This window comes from Colletotrichum paranaense (assembly GCF_030867605.1).
Source record: "Colletotrichum paranaense strain IMI 384185 chromosome Unknown Scaffold_2.1, whole genome shotgun sequence".
NCBI classification, from domain to species: Eukaryota; Fungi; Ascomycota; class Sordariomycetes; order Glomerellales; family Glomerellaceae; genus Colletotrichum; species Colletotrichum paranaense.
In genome coordinates, this window is record NW_026848960.1 from 568,796 (window position 1) to 585,978 (window position 17,183).

The window sequence follows — 17,183 nt, forward strand, 5'->3', positions numbered from 1 at the left end:
CCCACAGTTCGAACCAATTACCCTGTAATAGGGATACCAACACTATCAAACCTTGACCTTGCCCTACGAAGCGATGATTCCGTGTCATTACATTGGCCTATCGGTTGTGTCTTGTAGGCCATGAAACTGCCTAGTACTGATCGGCATTGATGGCTGGTGGTTTTGGTATTGATGCTTAACTTGAATTGCCAGAGTCGCTCAGGAAGCTGCTTCAGTTTGGGTACAGAGCTCCGAGCTCTGCTTGGTGATATCCTATATGAAATCCAATGTTGTCATTACGGTGCATGCATGAGCAAACAAGTCATGCGATTGAAGTACTAGAAAGCATCCGCTTCCCACAATATAAATCGATTGAGACACAATCGTACCTTGGGGCGTATTCACACAAGTCTACTTTGTGAGCCAGGTGTTCAGAAGCGTCCCATCGTGTTTTGTCGCTTATGCTTGTCTCAGGAAGAAAAGAACTTGCAGGCTGGGTAAATGTGCCCCGACATATGTTTCCTCATTCAGAATTTATCGTGATGGCTTCAACCATCCATGGCCTTACCGTACGTTACGTGACCTTGGTCATATAATCACTAAGGCCCACTTTACTTATACCCTCTATATTAGAGCGAGCTTCGTACTTATTTCCTATTTTTAATAGATAACCGTTCTCTTTTACTTACGTCGATGCCCCCCCTATGGTGACTATACGACAGAATTCAAATTGTGCATCCTACTGAATAGAAATGGAGACATGTAGAGATTAGGCTGCTGGAGGATCGACTCCGGCATAAGCGAAATCCACCCGACTAAGCTGACATGATGAGAATTTGAAGTGATAATTATGTTGCTCCTGCATGCTTTTGCTTGGCACAAGCCCTATTAGATGATGCGGCCCAACTGCGCCATATGTTTGATACTATTAGGAAGGTGTTCTCAATCTTGGACTCTTGCCACTGGCTTTATGTGGCCTTCACATAGATCCTGACGGCATATCTGCAAATCCTTCAACGTGAGAAATTAGCATTGCAACACCAAGGCTCCATGAGTTGCATGATAATACGAGGTTTTCTTCGTGTTCAAACACTTAAAGAGGAGGACTGGTCTGAAATGAGATGAATTCGAAATCAAGAAATGCTCATCGGCACAAGCTCACTTCCTGCGCTTCTCACTAGGCATCCCTCAACTACTTCTTTTCCCCAATCAAGCGCAGAAGAAATATTCGACATCATGAAATTATTTACAATTGCTTTGCTTGCCCCTCTTGCTTCAGCAGTTTGTAGCACAAGCCAACTCAGTTTGACGTTTATGGTCAGCAACTTCTATCCGTACGAGTACGAGACTGAGGAATTTTGCCCGGTGGCCGGGAGCTGTGGTAAGTCGAGATCACCCGCCTTCACTGATGGCAGAACTTGCTTCGAATTTTGAGGATTCAGATGACCTCAGATCTTAAATAATCTAACGAAACCTCTAAGTGAACATGGCTAGCGGCGCGGATAGCTGGTCGCAGAAAGCCAACTGGGTACTCATGAAGGCAAACACCTGTGTCCAATTCTATAAGTAGGTTCAACTTCTAAACACGCACTCTAAATGATGCGTCAATCTTCTCCTCTAGGACTCTATCTGACCTATGAGAATTAGGGATTACAACTGCCCGCAAAGTGGCGCGACTTGGGAGCCGCCTTGTCACGACGTGGACTGGGCCGTAGGCGTCCTTTCGGACTGGTCGAATGGCGCGATGAAGTCTTATACGGTATTTCAGAAGTGAACAGTGAAGACACATGTGCACTGTCCGCAAGTTGAAGCGTCAATATCGGCGTCAGAGGCGCTGGGAACTCGGACAGATAGTTGCTTGGCTTTATCAATGCTTGTAATTAGCCAAAGTTCTACTTGAACCTCTGCCATAATCAAGTCTGGATCATCACTCGTATACTATTGAGAAGCCGCGATGAAACCTTCTACTCGATACATGTCGGTTCGAAGTAGCATGAGAACAAGTCAATACAATTGTTGGTGTGACTGCTGAACTAGAACGAACCTCTGAAGGGTCAAAGGTGGACTACCTCGCGTACTGATCATGCGCATAGAAGAGCCACCACAGACCCTGCCTACGAGTTCACATTTGCAACCCTTGCGATCTTCTCCCTGACAGGAGTGTTGTCCAGGAAGACGTCAAAACGCGCAATCTTGCCAGCTTCTTCCCCTTCCGTCACAATTGTGACCAGCCCCGCAGCGGGGATATTGATATCTTCGTTATCAGGGTCGCCCTTGACCCTATACGTGATGTCCACAGCGAGCCAAATTCTGTTGTCCACCTGGTCTGCAAAATTTCAGTGCCACTCGAAAACTTCATAGAGTACAATTATTACCAGCTTGGCGAGTGACATGCTTCATATACGACAGCTGCCCAAACGCCGCGTCCATAATCTGCTTGATGGCTTCCAGACCCTCGGCAACAGGAAAGTTGGTGAACTTGACCTGAGCATTCTTGGAGTAGATCTTGTCAAACTCTGTGGTTTGGAGAGAGTCGTGGATATCGTGGGACTGTCTGCGAAATAAGCGTGGAGTCCTGGGTGATGGCATATTTACTCACGCGTCGAAGCCAAGCCAAGGCCTCGGCTTGAGTGTTTGGAACGGCGACCATTTTGCTCGATATCACACTGAAACGATGAGACGCGGAGATGTGACATGAGGTTAGCGTTTTGAATTTGTCTATAATGTCTCTCTTCTTATGTGTTGTGTTTCTTCTTAGTGCTGACAAATTGCGATTGCGCAAGAGCTTACAAATGTTGCCGAATCCTTCGGGGACTTTTACGTCTACCAAAGCCAAGGCCTTGAGCGTCCAGCGTAGGCTGGCTTGTATATAGATCTCCAATGTCTGCAGAAACCACGTCTCTATGATCGTCATGGACCATTTTACCAAAGGATGCAAGGGAGCATGTTCACGATAAGGGTTGCCGAGAATCCAGAGGAGAGAACGAGACGTTAGTCTGTGCTTGCCTTTAGCGGACCATCTACCAAGACCTCTCCTGGAAACGGGATCTTGGCTAGACCTCGAGCCCAGTCCATAGCGATGATTGGTGCTGCCACTGCATCGCGAGACCACCGCATCTTCTTGACGAGGTTTCCCAATCGCTTCACGGCATGGCGGTTACATGTTATCGTCGTGTGGTTCGTCTTCCACCCATACAAGAAAGACGAGCAATTCGTCTCATTGAGCGTTGGCTCCACCGCTAACACGACCTTTGGAAGTGTCCCTTTGCTGACCTCGTCCGCGACGTGCTCCCTGCGAAAGTCTTCCACGATGCGAATGGGTAGTTGTAGGTCTTTTGGTACTGGATGGCATGACAGCTTCTGGAGCTCTGCAACAAGATTGAGGCGACGCTTCTCTGTCGCCTCATCGCCTTTTCCCTCCATGGGCCACCCACCCTGCCGTAGAACACGCTCCAGGAAAGTCATCTTGTCGTCCTGCTTCCCCCTGCGATCCTCCTGTCCAAGCAGTATTTCTATGCGAGAGACTTCTGACTCTGTAGATGCATCGTATACCATGCGCAGACATGTCTCCGCCGCCTCGCGAGTGCAGACAAGCGTGTGGCCGCGAAGAAGGGGGTAAAGGGACTTGAGTAGCCTAGGACCGTGCTCCGCTTCATCTCCCACGTCTTCCAAGATCTTGGGACGCCACTTTCGCTGTGAGCTATGACTGTGAGAGATGTCTGTCGTCAAGGCCACAAATATGGACGTGTCGATGTTCAAATATGGAGTCAGGGGTGGCACTTTCACAGCATCGCCATGACTAAGAAGATTTGGTATCGCGAATTCGAGAGGTGGAGGCGGGGTCTGGCTCTCTTCGGCGCATTCCAACGCAAGTGAGATGTGGTCGTCACCAAGGCACTCAATCCTTTTCAAACACCTGTCTATGGCAGGGACACTGCCCCGAGAGATATTTGGAAGCACGATTCGTACATGATGCTGGTAACCCCCATGTATCTCGCGAGCGGCAGCCAGCAGCTGTTTTGCACTCTTTAGAACCTCAATCTGGGTTTCTTCGTCGTTGATGACTTCTTCCAGGTCATCGTCCTCATCGTCATCATCATCGGGCTCGTCCCAGGGAAAATCTGCTTCGGCCATCTGTACTAACAGAGCCCGCTCGGTGATGCTGAGTACCCGCACCCACTCATGCCCGTTGTCGACAATAGCACTGACGAATACTGAGGTTTGTTGGCCGCCCAGCTTTGAGTAGGGGACTGCGAACCGAAACCAGGTGATTGAGCAACATTTTTTGATTGCCGACCAGTGGTTCTCGTATGAGGCGAGCTCCCCTTCTATGAGCCTGAAATCTCGAGATAGCGAACCCTCGGCCTCTGAACCCGGTTCATGCGTTTCTTGACATCGTTGAATCAAGGCCTCCGCCCGAGTTCGTTGGCTGACGTTGGCCTGCCAGAATGTGCTGAAACCGGGGATGTAGGCGTGCCAGTGGTTGTTGACCTTGGCGGCTTCGAGTTCAACAGCCAGGCGCATCTGCTCGAGCTCATCGCATATCTTGTTGCAGCGGGCAATGAGATGTTCAGCGGTGTTGATGAGCTCTAAGGATTCTGCAGCCTCCTTGAATGGAGATGAAACCCTTTGATTGCCATTGCCGTCCATCGGTTGAGTCAGAAAGTCGTTATAGAGAGGCTTAATGGAATAGATATGTGGTGTTTGCAATTCAGCTCCTTGTGAGTGCGAGGTGAGGTGCTGTTGGCCTTAATCGATCGAGGTGAGAAAACCGGGGCGGATGAGTCATGACGTGGAGAGGTCCTCCTGATCGATGGGAAAGAATGGGAGTCAATGGCTTGATTTCTTGTGTAAACATGCAAGATAGCTGTCCTAAATTGAATTCCAAAGTCTAAAGAGGTATCAACGCGGTCCTCTCAGGACATAACGAGATGAAGACGGTTGATTGTTGAGCAATTGAGGAGGAAATGTACGACAAGAGAGCCTGGGAAACGGCGCACAATAACTGCTCAGATCCTGAGAGTGGGTCACTGTGAGAACAGGCTGATTACATCAGCCGGTCAGGTAATTATCTCCGACAATTCCCGACGACATTCGTCTGCAATCACCACCTGCAATTACCACCATCACCATCCGGGAGATCTTTGATTTTAGGTATAAGGTTCATCAACATTAAATTTGTCTGATCACTATCCAGAGCCTCCCAACGCCTCGTTACTTGGTATACAGCCGTTATATGCTACGCTTATCCCGCTTCCATGCAAGGTTTCTAAGCAACATTCTCAATCGACCACGACTCGACAACTTCGGCGAGCGTGCTGTCACTACCAACATTTCCAGGGAAGACAACGTACGGCACACCACGATGCCGGCTAGTCTCCTCGTCGCACTTCCACAACGGGACGCCCGGGGCAGCTTGACCCATGATGCGAGCCCGTCTCATCCTCAGACCCTTCGTGGCCGCATCAGATGATGTGATGCCACCCTTTGCAATCAGGTACCGCGGCCGTACGTCAATCTGCTCAACAAGCTGTACCAAGGCCCGGGCGACCTTGGAGCCAATTTGGAGAGAGCTGAGCGCATCGCCCCCCTTGATCAGCTTCCGAGATGTCATGACGAGAACATCCTCGCCAGCTGCAAGCTTGGTTGCGGTCTCGGCTGCTGCGGCAGTTACGACCTTCTCCGCGGCGTCCGCAGATTCGATGAGTCCTTCGACATCGAGTTCGATTACCGCCAACTTGTCGCCTCTCCTCTCTCGGAGCACCTTAAGTTGTGCCGTCGTCTTGGGTACGTAAGAGCCAGCGACGATCAGTCCACCTGGCTGCTTGGTACCGGCCTCGACCGACACCCCAAGGTCTGCCATGGTCAATGGTGGGATCCCTGTGATTCCCAGGCGAGAAGAAACGAAGGCAGCACCAGTGCGGTAGAGATACCGCCTGCCCTCTTTCTCTGCCTCAAGTAAGCCTGCCACGAAGACGTGCATGTCAGACTCGGCGGCAGCATTGACGATGACGACTGTGTTGGAGCCAGGCGCTACTGAAAGGAGCTTCTTGGTGACACCTGCAGGTCCCCCTACGCGAATATCGTCGAGAGTGACGGACAAGAATGAAGATTCGTCGAAGCGGTGGCCGCACTTCTCGAGGACATACTTCCGTAAGTTCGAATTCTTGTACCCAAAGGTGGCGTCTTGGGCGAAGGGTGTTTGGCTCGCAGGTACCAGCACGTCGCCTTCCTTGACGTAGTGTACGTCATTGATCGTGTATCTTCCGCCTTGGTAGAAGAAAGGTGTCACAACCCAGGCATCAAACTTGCCAAGAGCCTCCTCAGCAGCCTCGGGCTCCTCCGGAAGATGTCCACGAAGTGTCGAATCACCTCGAAGGACGATTTCGAATGCTTTGCCTGCCTTCTCAGCCGCCGTCTTGACATTCTTGCAAATTTCGACAATAAGGTGTTTGGCTTCGGCGGAGGGTAATGCGCGAGAGTTGGTCAAGATAAAGAACCCAGTCGGGTTAAGGCTGAACTCGTCGTCCAATGTGGCGGAGTCCCACACGGTCAGGACATCGATGTTATGGCAGGTTTGAGTTCCTGTTGGGTCATCATCCAAGACCACAAGAACCGGCACTTCGCCATTGTCGACCACCTTGCGAGTGGAGCTGATCACATCACCCGCATATTCATTTGGGAGCGCGTTAATCGTCTCTTGTGCCGGCAGGCCCTGCTCCTGGCCTGCTTCAATCTCCGCGTTCTCCGTTTTCGAGCCACTGTTCTCCCCAAGCTTGGGACCGGCATTGCCAGAGACGGAAAGGCCCGCTAACTCCCAAAGCCGAACGACACCAGCATCGGATTCCTTCGTCCACCCGTGAGATGCACCCGCGAGGTATAAGTTGTGAGCTGCTGACGAAATCGGAGCAAAGTAGGTGAGTCGCTTTGCCTCATCGAGGACAATACCCAGATCCTTGACGAAAATGGCCAATGCGGAGTGTGGTGTCCAGTCGGCATCAAGCATTTGAGGCACTCTGTTCTCGAACATCCAACTCCATGCGGCCGCACTGCCAAGAATCTCGAAAGCTCGTCTCGTGTCGAGACCCAGGCGAGCAGCGAATGCCATAGCTTCGGCAGCGGCCGCTATATGAACACCAGCCAGTAGTTGATTGATGAGTTTCACTGAAGACGCAGCGCCGACGCCTCCCTGGACATGACAAAGGTTGCTTGACGTTCCCGTCATCGCCAGTAACGGGCTGTTAACCTTGGAAAGAACAGCCTCATCTCCAGAGCAGATGATCTACCAGATGTTAGCGACGAGTCTCAAGTCGGGTGAATAAGATGGAAAACTTACCGTAAGGGTACCATTGGCGGCGCGGACCACGCCGCCGCTGACAGGGGCATCCACGAGGCTCAGTCCCTTGCCAGTGTTTGTGAGCTTGGCCTCGAGTTCTCTAACAAATGAGGGTGGGACTGTCGAGCTGAGAATCACAATGGCGCCATCGGGTAAGGTTTCCGCTGCCTTTCCGGAGCCGAAAAGAACATCGTCGGCTTGCGCAGCGTTCTGAACCATCAGAACTAGAATGTCGGCGCCCTTTGCTGCCTCCGCGGGGCTGCTAGCCTTGGACGCATTACCTCCGTTGGCCACGAACTTGTCGATAGCGGGCTCGTATACGTCGTAGCCATGGACTGCGAAGCCGGCTCGGAGAAGAGACCCAGCCATGCCCTGGCCCATCGCGCCCAACCCCACCATACCAATCTTTGAGATTTCCAGCGGCGTACTGCTTGGAGTCAACTTTTCTTGGCTGTTCAGCTGCCCTGCCTGCTCCTTCACGGCATTGGGGGACCCAGGGAGGAACACCCGGACAAGTCCAGAGTCGTCCTCTGCACCGTATCCATGTGCAGCTCCTGAGATGTACAGCTGCTCGGCTACCGACGCAAGAGGCACCGGGAATTGCAAAGTTCTGGCCGTTGAGACGACGATGCCCTTTCCAAACTCATTAGTCGCAAATTCATGACAACACTGAGGGAGCCACTCACCATGTCTTTGACAAAGATGTTCAGGGCAGACAGCGGTGTCCAGTCGCCGTCCAACATATGCGGCACGCGATTTTCGTACGCCCAAGAATTACCAGCAGCATTTGTAATGATGTTGTACACTTCGCGGGTGTTCAGGCCAGCTTTGGCGGCCAATCCCATTGCTTCTGACGCAGCAGCAATGTGCGTTCCGACCAGCAGCTGGTTGACCATTTTGATCTTGCTACCCGCTCCTGGTCCACCAGGAATGATGTACAGCTTCTCCGACATGTCCCGCAGAACACGATCTGCACGTTGCAACGCTTCAGGGGCCCCGGAAGCGAAGATACTGAGTGTGCCGTCGGCTGCACGCTTCGTGCCACCCGATACGGGGCTGTCCACCACCAGAACATCCTGCCGACCCGCCGCCGCAATCCGGGGCGTCAATGCCTCATGATACGTTGGCGGTACTGTTGAGCAGAGGAGAACGGTAGCATTTGCCGGTAATGCTACGGGAATGATGTCAATTGGATGCTCATGGCTGAGATGCATGCGGACAACTCACTTTGCAGGGCACCCGTCTGATCATTGAAAAGTATGTCATCGATTTGCTGTGCGTTGACTGCCATGCAGACTAGGATATCGCTGGTTTTGGCCACTTCCTTTGGAGACTCTCCCGACAAACCACCCTGAGTGACGAATTTCTCTGCGCTTGGAGGGTAAACATCGTGACCCTGTACTCGGTATGACGGTTTCTTCAACAAGTTGCAAGCCATTCCGAAGCCCATGGCACCGAGGCCAATGAAGCCAACGCGGGTGGCCTCAGCGTCTGTGGCTGCCATCGTGGATTATCGACTGAGGATTACTTTGATCTGGCGTGACTCGTCGGCGACTTTTCTTCCGAAAATCAACGAGAGCTTGGCTCAAACTAGAAATAACGGTAGACCCAGTCATCTTATACCCTACCTTGCATTCCCCAGACCGGCCAAGACTCGGAAATCCAGCCGCGGCGGCCGGAGGACTCTTCGCAAATGGTCTGGGACTCGTCTGGAGGGAAGAGCCGAAGAGGGCACCCGAGGTGGATTGCGGGCCCGTGTCTGTCCAAGTTTGAGTCCAAGTTTGATGGGGCTGGTCCTCCACACCCTGGACTCGCCTGGAGGCTTGTTCCCCTCACCATTGCTCTCCATTCCTCCCATCCGCAAATGGGACGCGACAGAAACAGCACTAGCCCGAGCCGGCACTCCCAGTCTCCCAGCGCAACAACAAGTGCCTGGCGCTGAAGTTGATCAAGTGGACGCGACTGAGTTTGAGCAGGTGGAGGCGTCTCAACCCCGCACGGAAAGAAGACCGGCCCGCTTATAAACAAAGGAGATGCACGTCGTCCGGCGAATCTTTTCCCTCTTTTCTCCCCTCGGCCATCGTCCCGCCCTTCTCTCTTGTCCACTCCGTCCACCTTCCCTTCCAAGACCCACGAAATTCACACGGACTTCTATCCAGCCCTTGGGACCATGAAACGTGCAAGAATCGATGCTCCGGACAAGACCCCGTCATCGGCGGCGGTCTCGGGGGTGGCCTCCGGGCAGCAAGCTCATTTGCCCAAGATTTCGAGGAAGATCCGAGCATGTGAGTTTTCCCCAAACTTTCGGACTGAACTCCCACTCCCTTGCAGAAGTATGACCTCAAGAGAAAGACTAGTCGCTGATACATGAGGAGAGACAGGCCAGGAATGCCAGAATCGTAAGATTAAGTGCGGCATTGAGCCGGGTCAGAACCAGTGTGCTCGATGCTCTCGCCTTGGTCTGCAATGTGTCGTGAACAAGAGTCTCCAAACCTTGCTCGACAGCGAGAATGAGTGGAAAACCAAGATGGAGATGCAGCTTCAGACCCTCCAGGCTTCAATGATGGAAGTTAGGCGGGCTTTGAGTATGCCACAGCTCGTGCCTGTGCCACCTTTCCACCACGAAGGCGCCGGCATGTCCCAGAGTCCCCAGAACATGGCCGGATCACAGAGCAGTCCCGGTACGGGGCCGTCCCCCGTTCGGCCTCCCGATGTTACGGCAATGACGCGGGAGAATTCTCCGGAGGCCACGGCGCAAGACAACGGCGAAGACCAGGCCATTGTGAGCGCGCCCATGGCCAGCCTCTTCGAAGTGACCAAACTGCGGAACATCCGGAGCGACCCTGGGGCGCGGGTCCACCTCCCATCCAGCCGGGCCCAAGAGCCAGACTTCATTGCCCAGGGCAAGTTTAGCGTCCAAGAGGCCGAGCAGCTTTTCTCCACGTTCCGTGGGACCCTGAATGCGTACTTGTGGGGAGGCATTGCACTAGTCCATGACAACCTCACGGCCACGCGCATGTCTTCACCTCTGCTCACGGCCGCCATCCTTGCCGTCACTGCTCTGCACGAACAAGATGAAGGCCGAGCTTTCGATATTTGCTACCCAACTTTCTTGGAGCTAGCCAGCCAGACCATGTTCGACCGCTACCACAGTCTCGACGATGTGAGGGGACTTTGCATCGGCGCATTTTGGCTTTCAGACATCAGCTGGAAGGTGTCTGGTCTTGCGGTGCGAATCGCCACGGAGCTAAACCTTCATCAGTTCTGCGCCAAAGCCCTCAACAAGGGACCACAACACGTCGAGAAGGCCCGGCTATGGTACTTGCTCTACGTCTGCGACCATCATTTCAGTATCGCGTACGGCAGGCCTCCAGTCATTAACGAGGACGCTACCATCACGCATCACGAGGCATTCCTTCTGCTGCCAGGCATCACACAAGCGGATCATCGTTTGCACAGTCAGGTTGGTGTCTTTATCATTTTGAGTCGGGTCTTCCACACCTTCGGACCAGACACGTCAAGGCAAGTTGCCAGAGATGAGTTTGAGGCACTCAAGCGATACGATGCCGATCTGGGCCGATGGAAGCTTCAATGGGAAACTCGGTTAGGTAAGACAGTTTGAACCCCTGGTGCCAACAAATTGTCAGCTAATATCTTTCATCAGTGCCGGACAAACACATCTCAAAGTACCCTGCCAAGGGCGTTATCCTCCACTATCACTTTGCCCGTCTCCTTTTGTTTTCCATCTGTCTCCGGGGTCTGAATCCATCCAACCCTACTGACCAATACGCCATGTCCGATGAACGCCGCGACTTCATCAATCTCGCCATCGCAAGCGCGTCTGCCGCATTGGAACTGATCTTGACAGACACCGATATGCGGAGAGCAGTCATTGGCGTGCCTCTGTACCTGCTGACGACCATCGCGTACGCCGCCATGTTCTTGATGAAGGTCCACGCGCAGTGGAAGCCAGCGAGGCTGGACATACGCTACGAAGATGTGGTCTCTCTCATCGAGCGGGTCGTCCAATTATTGGAAGAAACTAACCGCTGCGCCCGTCATGTGGCTCACTACATCGGACGCGGCCTGAGCAACATGCTGGACAAGTTCAAGGAACGTGGTCCCCAGGAGAGGCAATACATCGCCGGAGGCCAGCCCGGCCAGCCCGGTCAACCAGGCCAACAGATTCCTCAAGTTTGGAATGAAGGGGAGATGGGCCAAGACTGGAACCAATGGATGTTCAGTGGAGAGATGATGAATAATTTTGGGATGGGGCCGGAGCAGTATCCGCTCAACATGCTAGACTTGTTGAATTCGCAGATGCCCGGCTGACGACAACATCGTCGACTAAATGAGATCACAATTTGATGAGTTGCCCATCTCGAGCCTTGCTTTTTCACGTTTGATATGCACACTTGCAGCGTTCGTGATGTTCATCTCAAGCTTCACATGGTTGAAGGCGGGGAAAGCTCGAACGGGGCGAAGCCCGATGCCAATCGGAGGGATCGCCGCAATTGGTGGCCGTCACTTAGACCCGGACACAAGGCCGCGCTGGCTCTCGCTTGTTGGCTGCCCCCCTCCCAAAGATATGGATCCAGATCCGGTCCTCGACGCATGCAGCCCAATCACGCCTCGTCTGGTCCAACAGCAATAGTTCATTGTCTGATTTCCAGCACAACGATGAACGATTCGTCCGTGACAGGTCCAGAACTCCAGACTTTGCCCACCTTCTCAAGCGGATTCCTTCGACATCCACACTTCCAGGCGGCCCCCCTTTAGTTCCCCTTTAGTTCGTTCCCCAGTTTGTGGTCTACCCCGTGGGGGAGGAGAGCAGAGCAAGGACGGAGTACCCCGGGCAGAGACACGACGCACTAGACACGAGTCGCGTTTTGTGAACATTATATATCAGACGTCGCTGTTAATTGCTACCGTGTTTGGATGGAAAGAAGGTTTCATCCCTCACAGCCTCATCGTCTCCAGATCTCCGGATCTTTCAATTCCCCCTCTTAATAACCACCCCAGTCGCATCTTCCAGTCGAGTAAGATCGCGTCGTGTTCTGCTCCGCTCAAGAGGTCGCCCCTACACACAGACCAACACTGCAGTGTGGGAGAGAGAGCATTCGCCACTTTCAGCCGCTCCGAGTCAGGTGTAGACAAAGGAAACCGGACGACACTCGACGACATCGACGACGATAACGACACAACACGAGCGAGGTGATCGCAATCATGAGTTTCGAGAACGGTCGCAAGCAATCTCTCGAGATGAAGGAAGACAAGAACGCGCCCGTCGTCAGCGAGGCGGATGCGGAACTGGCTGAGGCACTGAGGAACTATGTGCCCGGCACACAGGAGGAGAAGCAGCTCGTCAGGAAGATTGACCTTTACCTGGTATGTCAATTGCCTCTTGAGATGTCCTCGGTGAGATGATTCTGACTTTGAGTCTAGATGCCCATGCTCTGGATCATGTACATCCTCAACTACGTCGACCGCACAAACATCGTAAGTCCTTCTCACTCACCTCCTCCTCTCCCTTTCCCCTCATGGCGATAAGGGGCAACGAAGCATCGCATGAAAAATTTCAACAACGCTACTCCAAAGCACGGGCCAACTGACATTTTAACGCTACACAGGGAAACGCAAAGATCGCGGGAATGCAAAAGGACCTCTCACTCACCGACGATGGATACGCCTGGGTCCTCTCGATTTTCTTCTTCGGCTACCTCATCTGCGAGGTTCCCTCCAACATGATCCTCAGCCGCAGCCGGCCCTCCATCTTCCTCCCCGGCATCATGCTCGTCTGGGGCGCCCTCAGCGCGCTCATGTCCATCTCAAAGACCTACGGCGCCCTCCTCGGCTTCCGCTTCGTCCTGGGCTGCATCGAGGCCGGCTTCTTCCCCGGCGTGCTCTTCCTCCTGTCGTGCTGGTACACCCGCGCCGAGCTCGGCAAGCGCTTCGCCATCTTCTACACCGCCGCCGTCCTCTCGGGCGCCTTTGGTGGTCTTCTCGCCGGCGCCATCACCGCTAACCTCCACGACGCGCACGGCATCGCCGGCTGGCGCTGGCTCTTCATCGTAGAGGGTGTCGCGACCGTCGGCGTCGCACTCATCGCCTTCTTCGTGCTGCTTGACTACCCCGCCACCGCGAAGCAGCTCACCCCCGCCCAGCGCCAGCTTGCAAGCATCCGTATCATTGCTGACGGCATCGCCTCAGGCGGGCAGAACAAGGCGCGCCTGTCGCACTGGAAGGCCTTTGTCGCGGCCGTGTCGGACCCGCGGACGTACATGTTCATCGTGCTCTTCATGCTCGACGTCGGCGCGGGCACGATCTCGTACTTTATCCCTACCATCACGCTTACCCTTGGCTACGATACCGTCAAGGCACAGTACATGACGGTGCCCATCTACGCCGTCGCCTCGGTATGCCTCAACATTGTTGCGTGGAGCTCCGATAAGCACCAGGAGCGGCGGTGGCACGTCGCTGCGCCGCTGGGCTTGGGCTTCGCATGCGCTGTCGTGTGTGCTGCCGTGCAGACGCCTATCGTGCGGTACGTCATGGTTTGCTTCCTGGCGGCGGGTATCTGGTCTGCGCTGCCGCTCGTCTTGTCCTGGACGAGTGGTGTTATTAGCTTGCCGGCTGAGAAGCGTGCTATTGTGTTGGCCATGGTGAATGCGTTTGGTAACTTCTCGAGTGTGTATGGAAGCCGTATCTGGCCGAGCAAGGATTCGCCAGCGTATCACACCGGTTTCGGTGTTACGGCTGGGTTCTTGGGTGCGGGTATGATTATTGCGATTTTGATTCCTATTCTTGTCAAGATGGTGAACTGGCAAGGGACCAAGGCGGAAAGAGAGGTTCTAGCCGAGAACGAGTTGGAGCAGTGAGCATATTGATATGGCTTTTGAAAGAGCGGGGAATTCTGTAGGGTTGGAGGATTACGGCAGCGTACGTGATATTACTTGACATGGATGGCCTACGGGTCTAATGGAATCACCTGACATTCTATGAACATACTTGTGTAACCCGTCTGGTGCAACCTGACCTTTATCGTCAAAAAGATCTCTGAAAGCGATACCTCTGCGGCCGCGGTCCGCTATTAGAGCCACGATTCCGCAAATAGACCATGATTCAAGGACTATGGCCCTGCGTTATGCTTGATGGACGACTGACCATCGTAGGAGGACTAGTCTTTGAAGCTCTTTGGCTAACGGCAGGTGGTCTCACTGATACGTGTGTCTCGTTGTAGTGGTTAGGTAGAATCTTATCTCTATTGGAAGTTGAGGAGACATGACGCGATTTAGCTCCATGACCCCCAGCCGAGGCACCACAGTTGGTGCGGCCACAGCTTTACGATACGATCGGAATGTCAAAAAACTAAGAAGGGTGGCCCATTTTACTTAGATACCTCTGCGGTCTATCACGAACCATTACATGGATGGTCCGAAAACTCAGATTCTACCAGTGCGATTATATAAGTTCCTTTCGAATCTAGACCCCATCCTAATAAAACATCATCCTACATGTGTTTCTTGTCGGATTTTCCGTCACATATCTACTACGAACAGAATATTGTCACTACACCATGCGGATAACGCTTTCGCTCGCGAACTTGCTGCTTGCAGCCATGGTATCATGCCAGCACGACGGCAGCAACCGAGAGGCCGATACTCCAGACGCCACAGCCACGCAGCCTTCATTGACTACGCCACTCAGTTCAGCTTCACAGTCCCGCGTTGGTCGAAATACCAAAGACATCGCCAAGGCCTCTTCCCTAGTCATTCCAGCACCAGTCCCGACAACTTTCATCACATCCAAGGAGCCCGCGCCGTCGGGAGCACTACTTGCCCCTCCAAAAGGACGGCGCCCCGCAAATGGTCTCCCCTGGTATACCGAAAAAGACATCAAGAGCGTGAATACGGTCTGGTGCGTCTCTAGAGGCCACTACGACGTCACCCACAGGCCCTTTCACGTCTGGGCCCTCGCCGGACAAATCCACCCACGCCACAAACACAAATTCACGTTCCCTACGCTCATGAAAGAGGAAGAACCAGGAGGAGAATACGAGATCATTCCCCGAACCTACCGCGTCACCGCCAATAACTACCTGCCGGACGTCGTGGACGTTAAAGATCTCCTCTGTATGTATATCAGGGCGAGAAACTTTGGCGAGATCCGGCCGGATATCGAGACTGGCACAAACGCCATATTAGCCAAGATTGACGATCACACATTGTTGAAAATCATGCCCTACCCCACCGTTATCAAGGTCGAGCCCCTTTTCAACATACACGGCGAGCCTCATCCAAACGATTGGAAGAACCAGCAAGATGATAGGCCTCTGAGACCGGTGAAGCAGAGGCCCATCCCCGTACCGACGTTGCTACCATGAGCAGTGTAAGTAATCCAATCTCACGAATGATCTCACGGTCCTGATTTGCCCTGTACAAGCTATACAAGTGGGAAATCTGTGAGACGGAAAACTTTTTTCACATACCATGGTAAAAACCACAAAGTTTAGTTTCATGATAATCCCAGTAAAAGGAAAGGAAGGTTTTGTAAACTCACCTACAGAGAACAAAAAATCAATTACAAGCTATCTTCATCCAAGATACATAATAAACACAGAAGTTTGGTTTGCGTTCGTTGCCCTTGTGTTGACTGTCACTGCTCATTGCCAACCACTCTACCTATGTACTTCTTATTAATCTCAGCTTCAGTGATCAAACAAATGTTTCGCTTCCAACGCGAGCATAGTCAAAGCTGCACAGCGTCCCCATACGGTACTCCTTTAGCTTGATACCTTGCCTTCATTAATGAAGCCCCCGCCCGAGCCGTGCTGTATCTTAATTCTTCTAGGTGGTGTTTGTCTCCCGACAAGATGGCTGACCTATGCTCTTAGTCACCAAAGCTCCCGTCTAAGTCACACAGTTAGAAGACCGGATAACTAGCTGGGTTGCGGAGTCTTCATCTTCTTAAAATCAAATTGGAGATTCTCTTGTGCAATGGCATTCGAAAAGTCAAGACTATTGGCCTCCATGTTCACAAGAGGTCAAAGCAGTCAATTCATCGCATTCTGCCAAAATCTCCGCAACGTCAAGTGGTTCTTCCCAAAGTCAGTAGGAGACGGAATGGTCCTTTACTCTGACCCTATCACACTCTAAAGCTGACTGCCAGCTTATGTACTTATTCATATCTAGTCGATTACGTGGGTCTGATTCTTTCCAAGGTTGTGGAACTTGGTCATCATTTCTTTCCATATGGGCTATCTGCCAAATCTACGAAAAGTCGACTAATCTGATGAAACCCGAGAACCTCGTACTCTCGCAAAGCGTTTCACTCAGAAAGTTAGATGGAACAAAAGCAGCCACCCTACGTCTTTTTCCTATCTAAATATCGTATTTCAGAACAGACCTGGTTTTATCGAGACCTGGCATATGGAAAGTCGGTATTGATGCTTGACTTCAGCGGCACACGTTCGCCTGGGTATCACGACCGCTACGGCCCGGTGCCGAGCGAGCTTAGAATATTAATCCGCTCACCGACGTGTACAGAGATGCAGCCAAGAATCCAAATGAAGGAACTCCGACGCCAGGAATCAATGATTTTTCTGATCTGGGGATACGGACTGCTACGGCGCTACATCGAAAGTCTGGCAGACCATGCAAAGGGGGTAGCGCAGGTAAAAAAGTGGATATCGGACGCCCGCGGAGGACCGGCCGGGGCCAGTGCACGGCGAGAAATGATTCAGAGTCCCACTCCTGCTCTCCGCGGGCAAGGACATGACGAATCTCGTACGCCTGTCGTGGTGAACGTGGCGTTCTTGTCTGATTCAAAGCCTCTTCAGCGTGGTATTCTGTGGATTCTGCTCCTTCAG

At 52.7% G+C, this 17,183-nt stretch overlaps 7 protein-coding genes across 7 annotated transcripts; 4 read left to right on the forward strand and 3 right to left on the reverse strand.

Moving 5' to 3' along the window:
* Positions 1-1,215: 1,215 nt before the first annotated feature.
* CPAR01_02061 (uncharacterized protein) lies at positions 1,216-1,753 on the forward strand (the record flags this gene model as incomplete). Its single annotated transcript, XM_060486349.1, has 3 exons — positions 1,216-1,360; positions 1,461-1,545; positions 1,627-1,753. 3 exons carry the CDS (start codon positions 1,216-1,218, stop codon positions 1,751-1,753), a joined length of 357 nt encoding a protein of 118 aa, XP_060353677.1.
* Positions 1,754-2,093: 340 nt separating this feature from the next.
* CPAR01_02062 (uncharacterized protein) lies at positions 2,094-2,629 on the reverse strand (the record flags this gene model as incomplete). Its single annotated transcript, XM_060486350.1, has 3 exons — positions 2,094-2,305; positions 2,355-2,529; positions 2,579-2,629. 3 exons carry the CDS (start codon positions 2,627-2,629, stop codon positions 2,094-2,096), a joined length of 438 nt encoding a protein of 145 aa, XP_060353678.1.
* A 341-nt stretch (positions 2,630-2,970) lies between these two features.
* CPAR01_02063 (uncharacterized protein) lies at positions 2,971-4,629 on the reverse strand (the record flags this gene model as incomplete). The annotated part of the gene is made up of 1 exon (XM_060486351.1): positions 2,971-4,629. The coding sequence occupies one exon, from the start codon at positions 4,627-4,629 to the stop codon at positions 2,971-2,973; it is 1,659 nt and encodes a 552-aa protein (XP_060353679.1).
* Positions 4,630-5,248: 619 nt separating this feature from the next.
* On the reverse strand, positions 5,249-8,819 carry CPAR01_02064 (uncharacterized protein; the record flags this gene model as incomplete). The annotated part of the gene is made up of 4 exons (XM_060486352.1): positions 5,249-7,261; positions 7,316-7,948; positions 8,002-8,486; positions 8,543-8,819. The coding sequence occupies 4 exons, from the start codon at positions 8,817-8,819 to the stop codon at positions 5,249-5,251; spliced, it is 3,408 nt and encodes a 1,135-aa protein (XP_060353680.1).
* Positions 8,820-9,842: 1,023 nt separating this feature from the next.
* On the forward strand, positions 9,843-11,647 carry CPAR01_02065 (uncharacterized protein; the record flags this gene model as incomplete). Its single annotated transcript, XM_060486353.1, has 2 exons — positions 9,843-10,923; positions 10,980-11,647. 2 exons carry the CDS (start codon positions 9,843-9,845, stop codon positions 11,645-11,647), a joined length of 1,749 nt encoding a protein of 582 aa, XP_060353681.1.
* An 894-nt stretch (positions 11,648-12,541) lies between these two features.
* Positions 12,542-14,193, forward strand: CPAR01_02066 (major facilitator superfamily transporter; the record flags this gene model as incomplete). The annotated part of the gene is made up of 3 exons (XM_060486354.1): positions 12,542-12,703; positions 12,761-12,814; positions 12,946-14,193. The coding sequence occupies 3 exons, from the start codon at positions 12,542-12,544 to the stop codon at positions 14,191-14,193; spliced, it is 1,464 nt and encodes a 487-aa protein (XP_060353682.1).
* Positions 14,194-14,891: 698 nt separating this feature from the next.
* On the forward strand, positions 14,892-15,698 carry CPAR01_02067 (uncharacterized protein; the record flags this gene model as incomplete). Its single annotated transcript, XM_060486355.1, has 1 exon — positions 14,892-15,698. The coding sequence occupies one exon, from the start codon at positions 14,892-14,894 to the stop codon at positions 15,696-15,698; it is 807 nt and encodes a 268-aa protein (XP_060353683.1).
* Between the last annotated feature and the right edge of the window lie 1,485 nt (positions 15,699-17,183).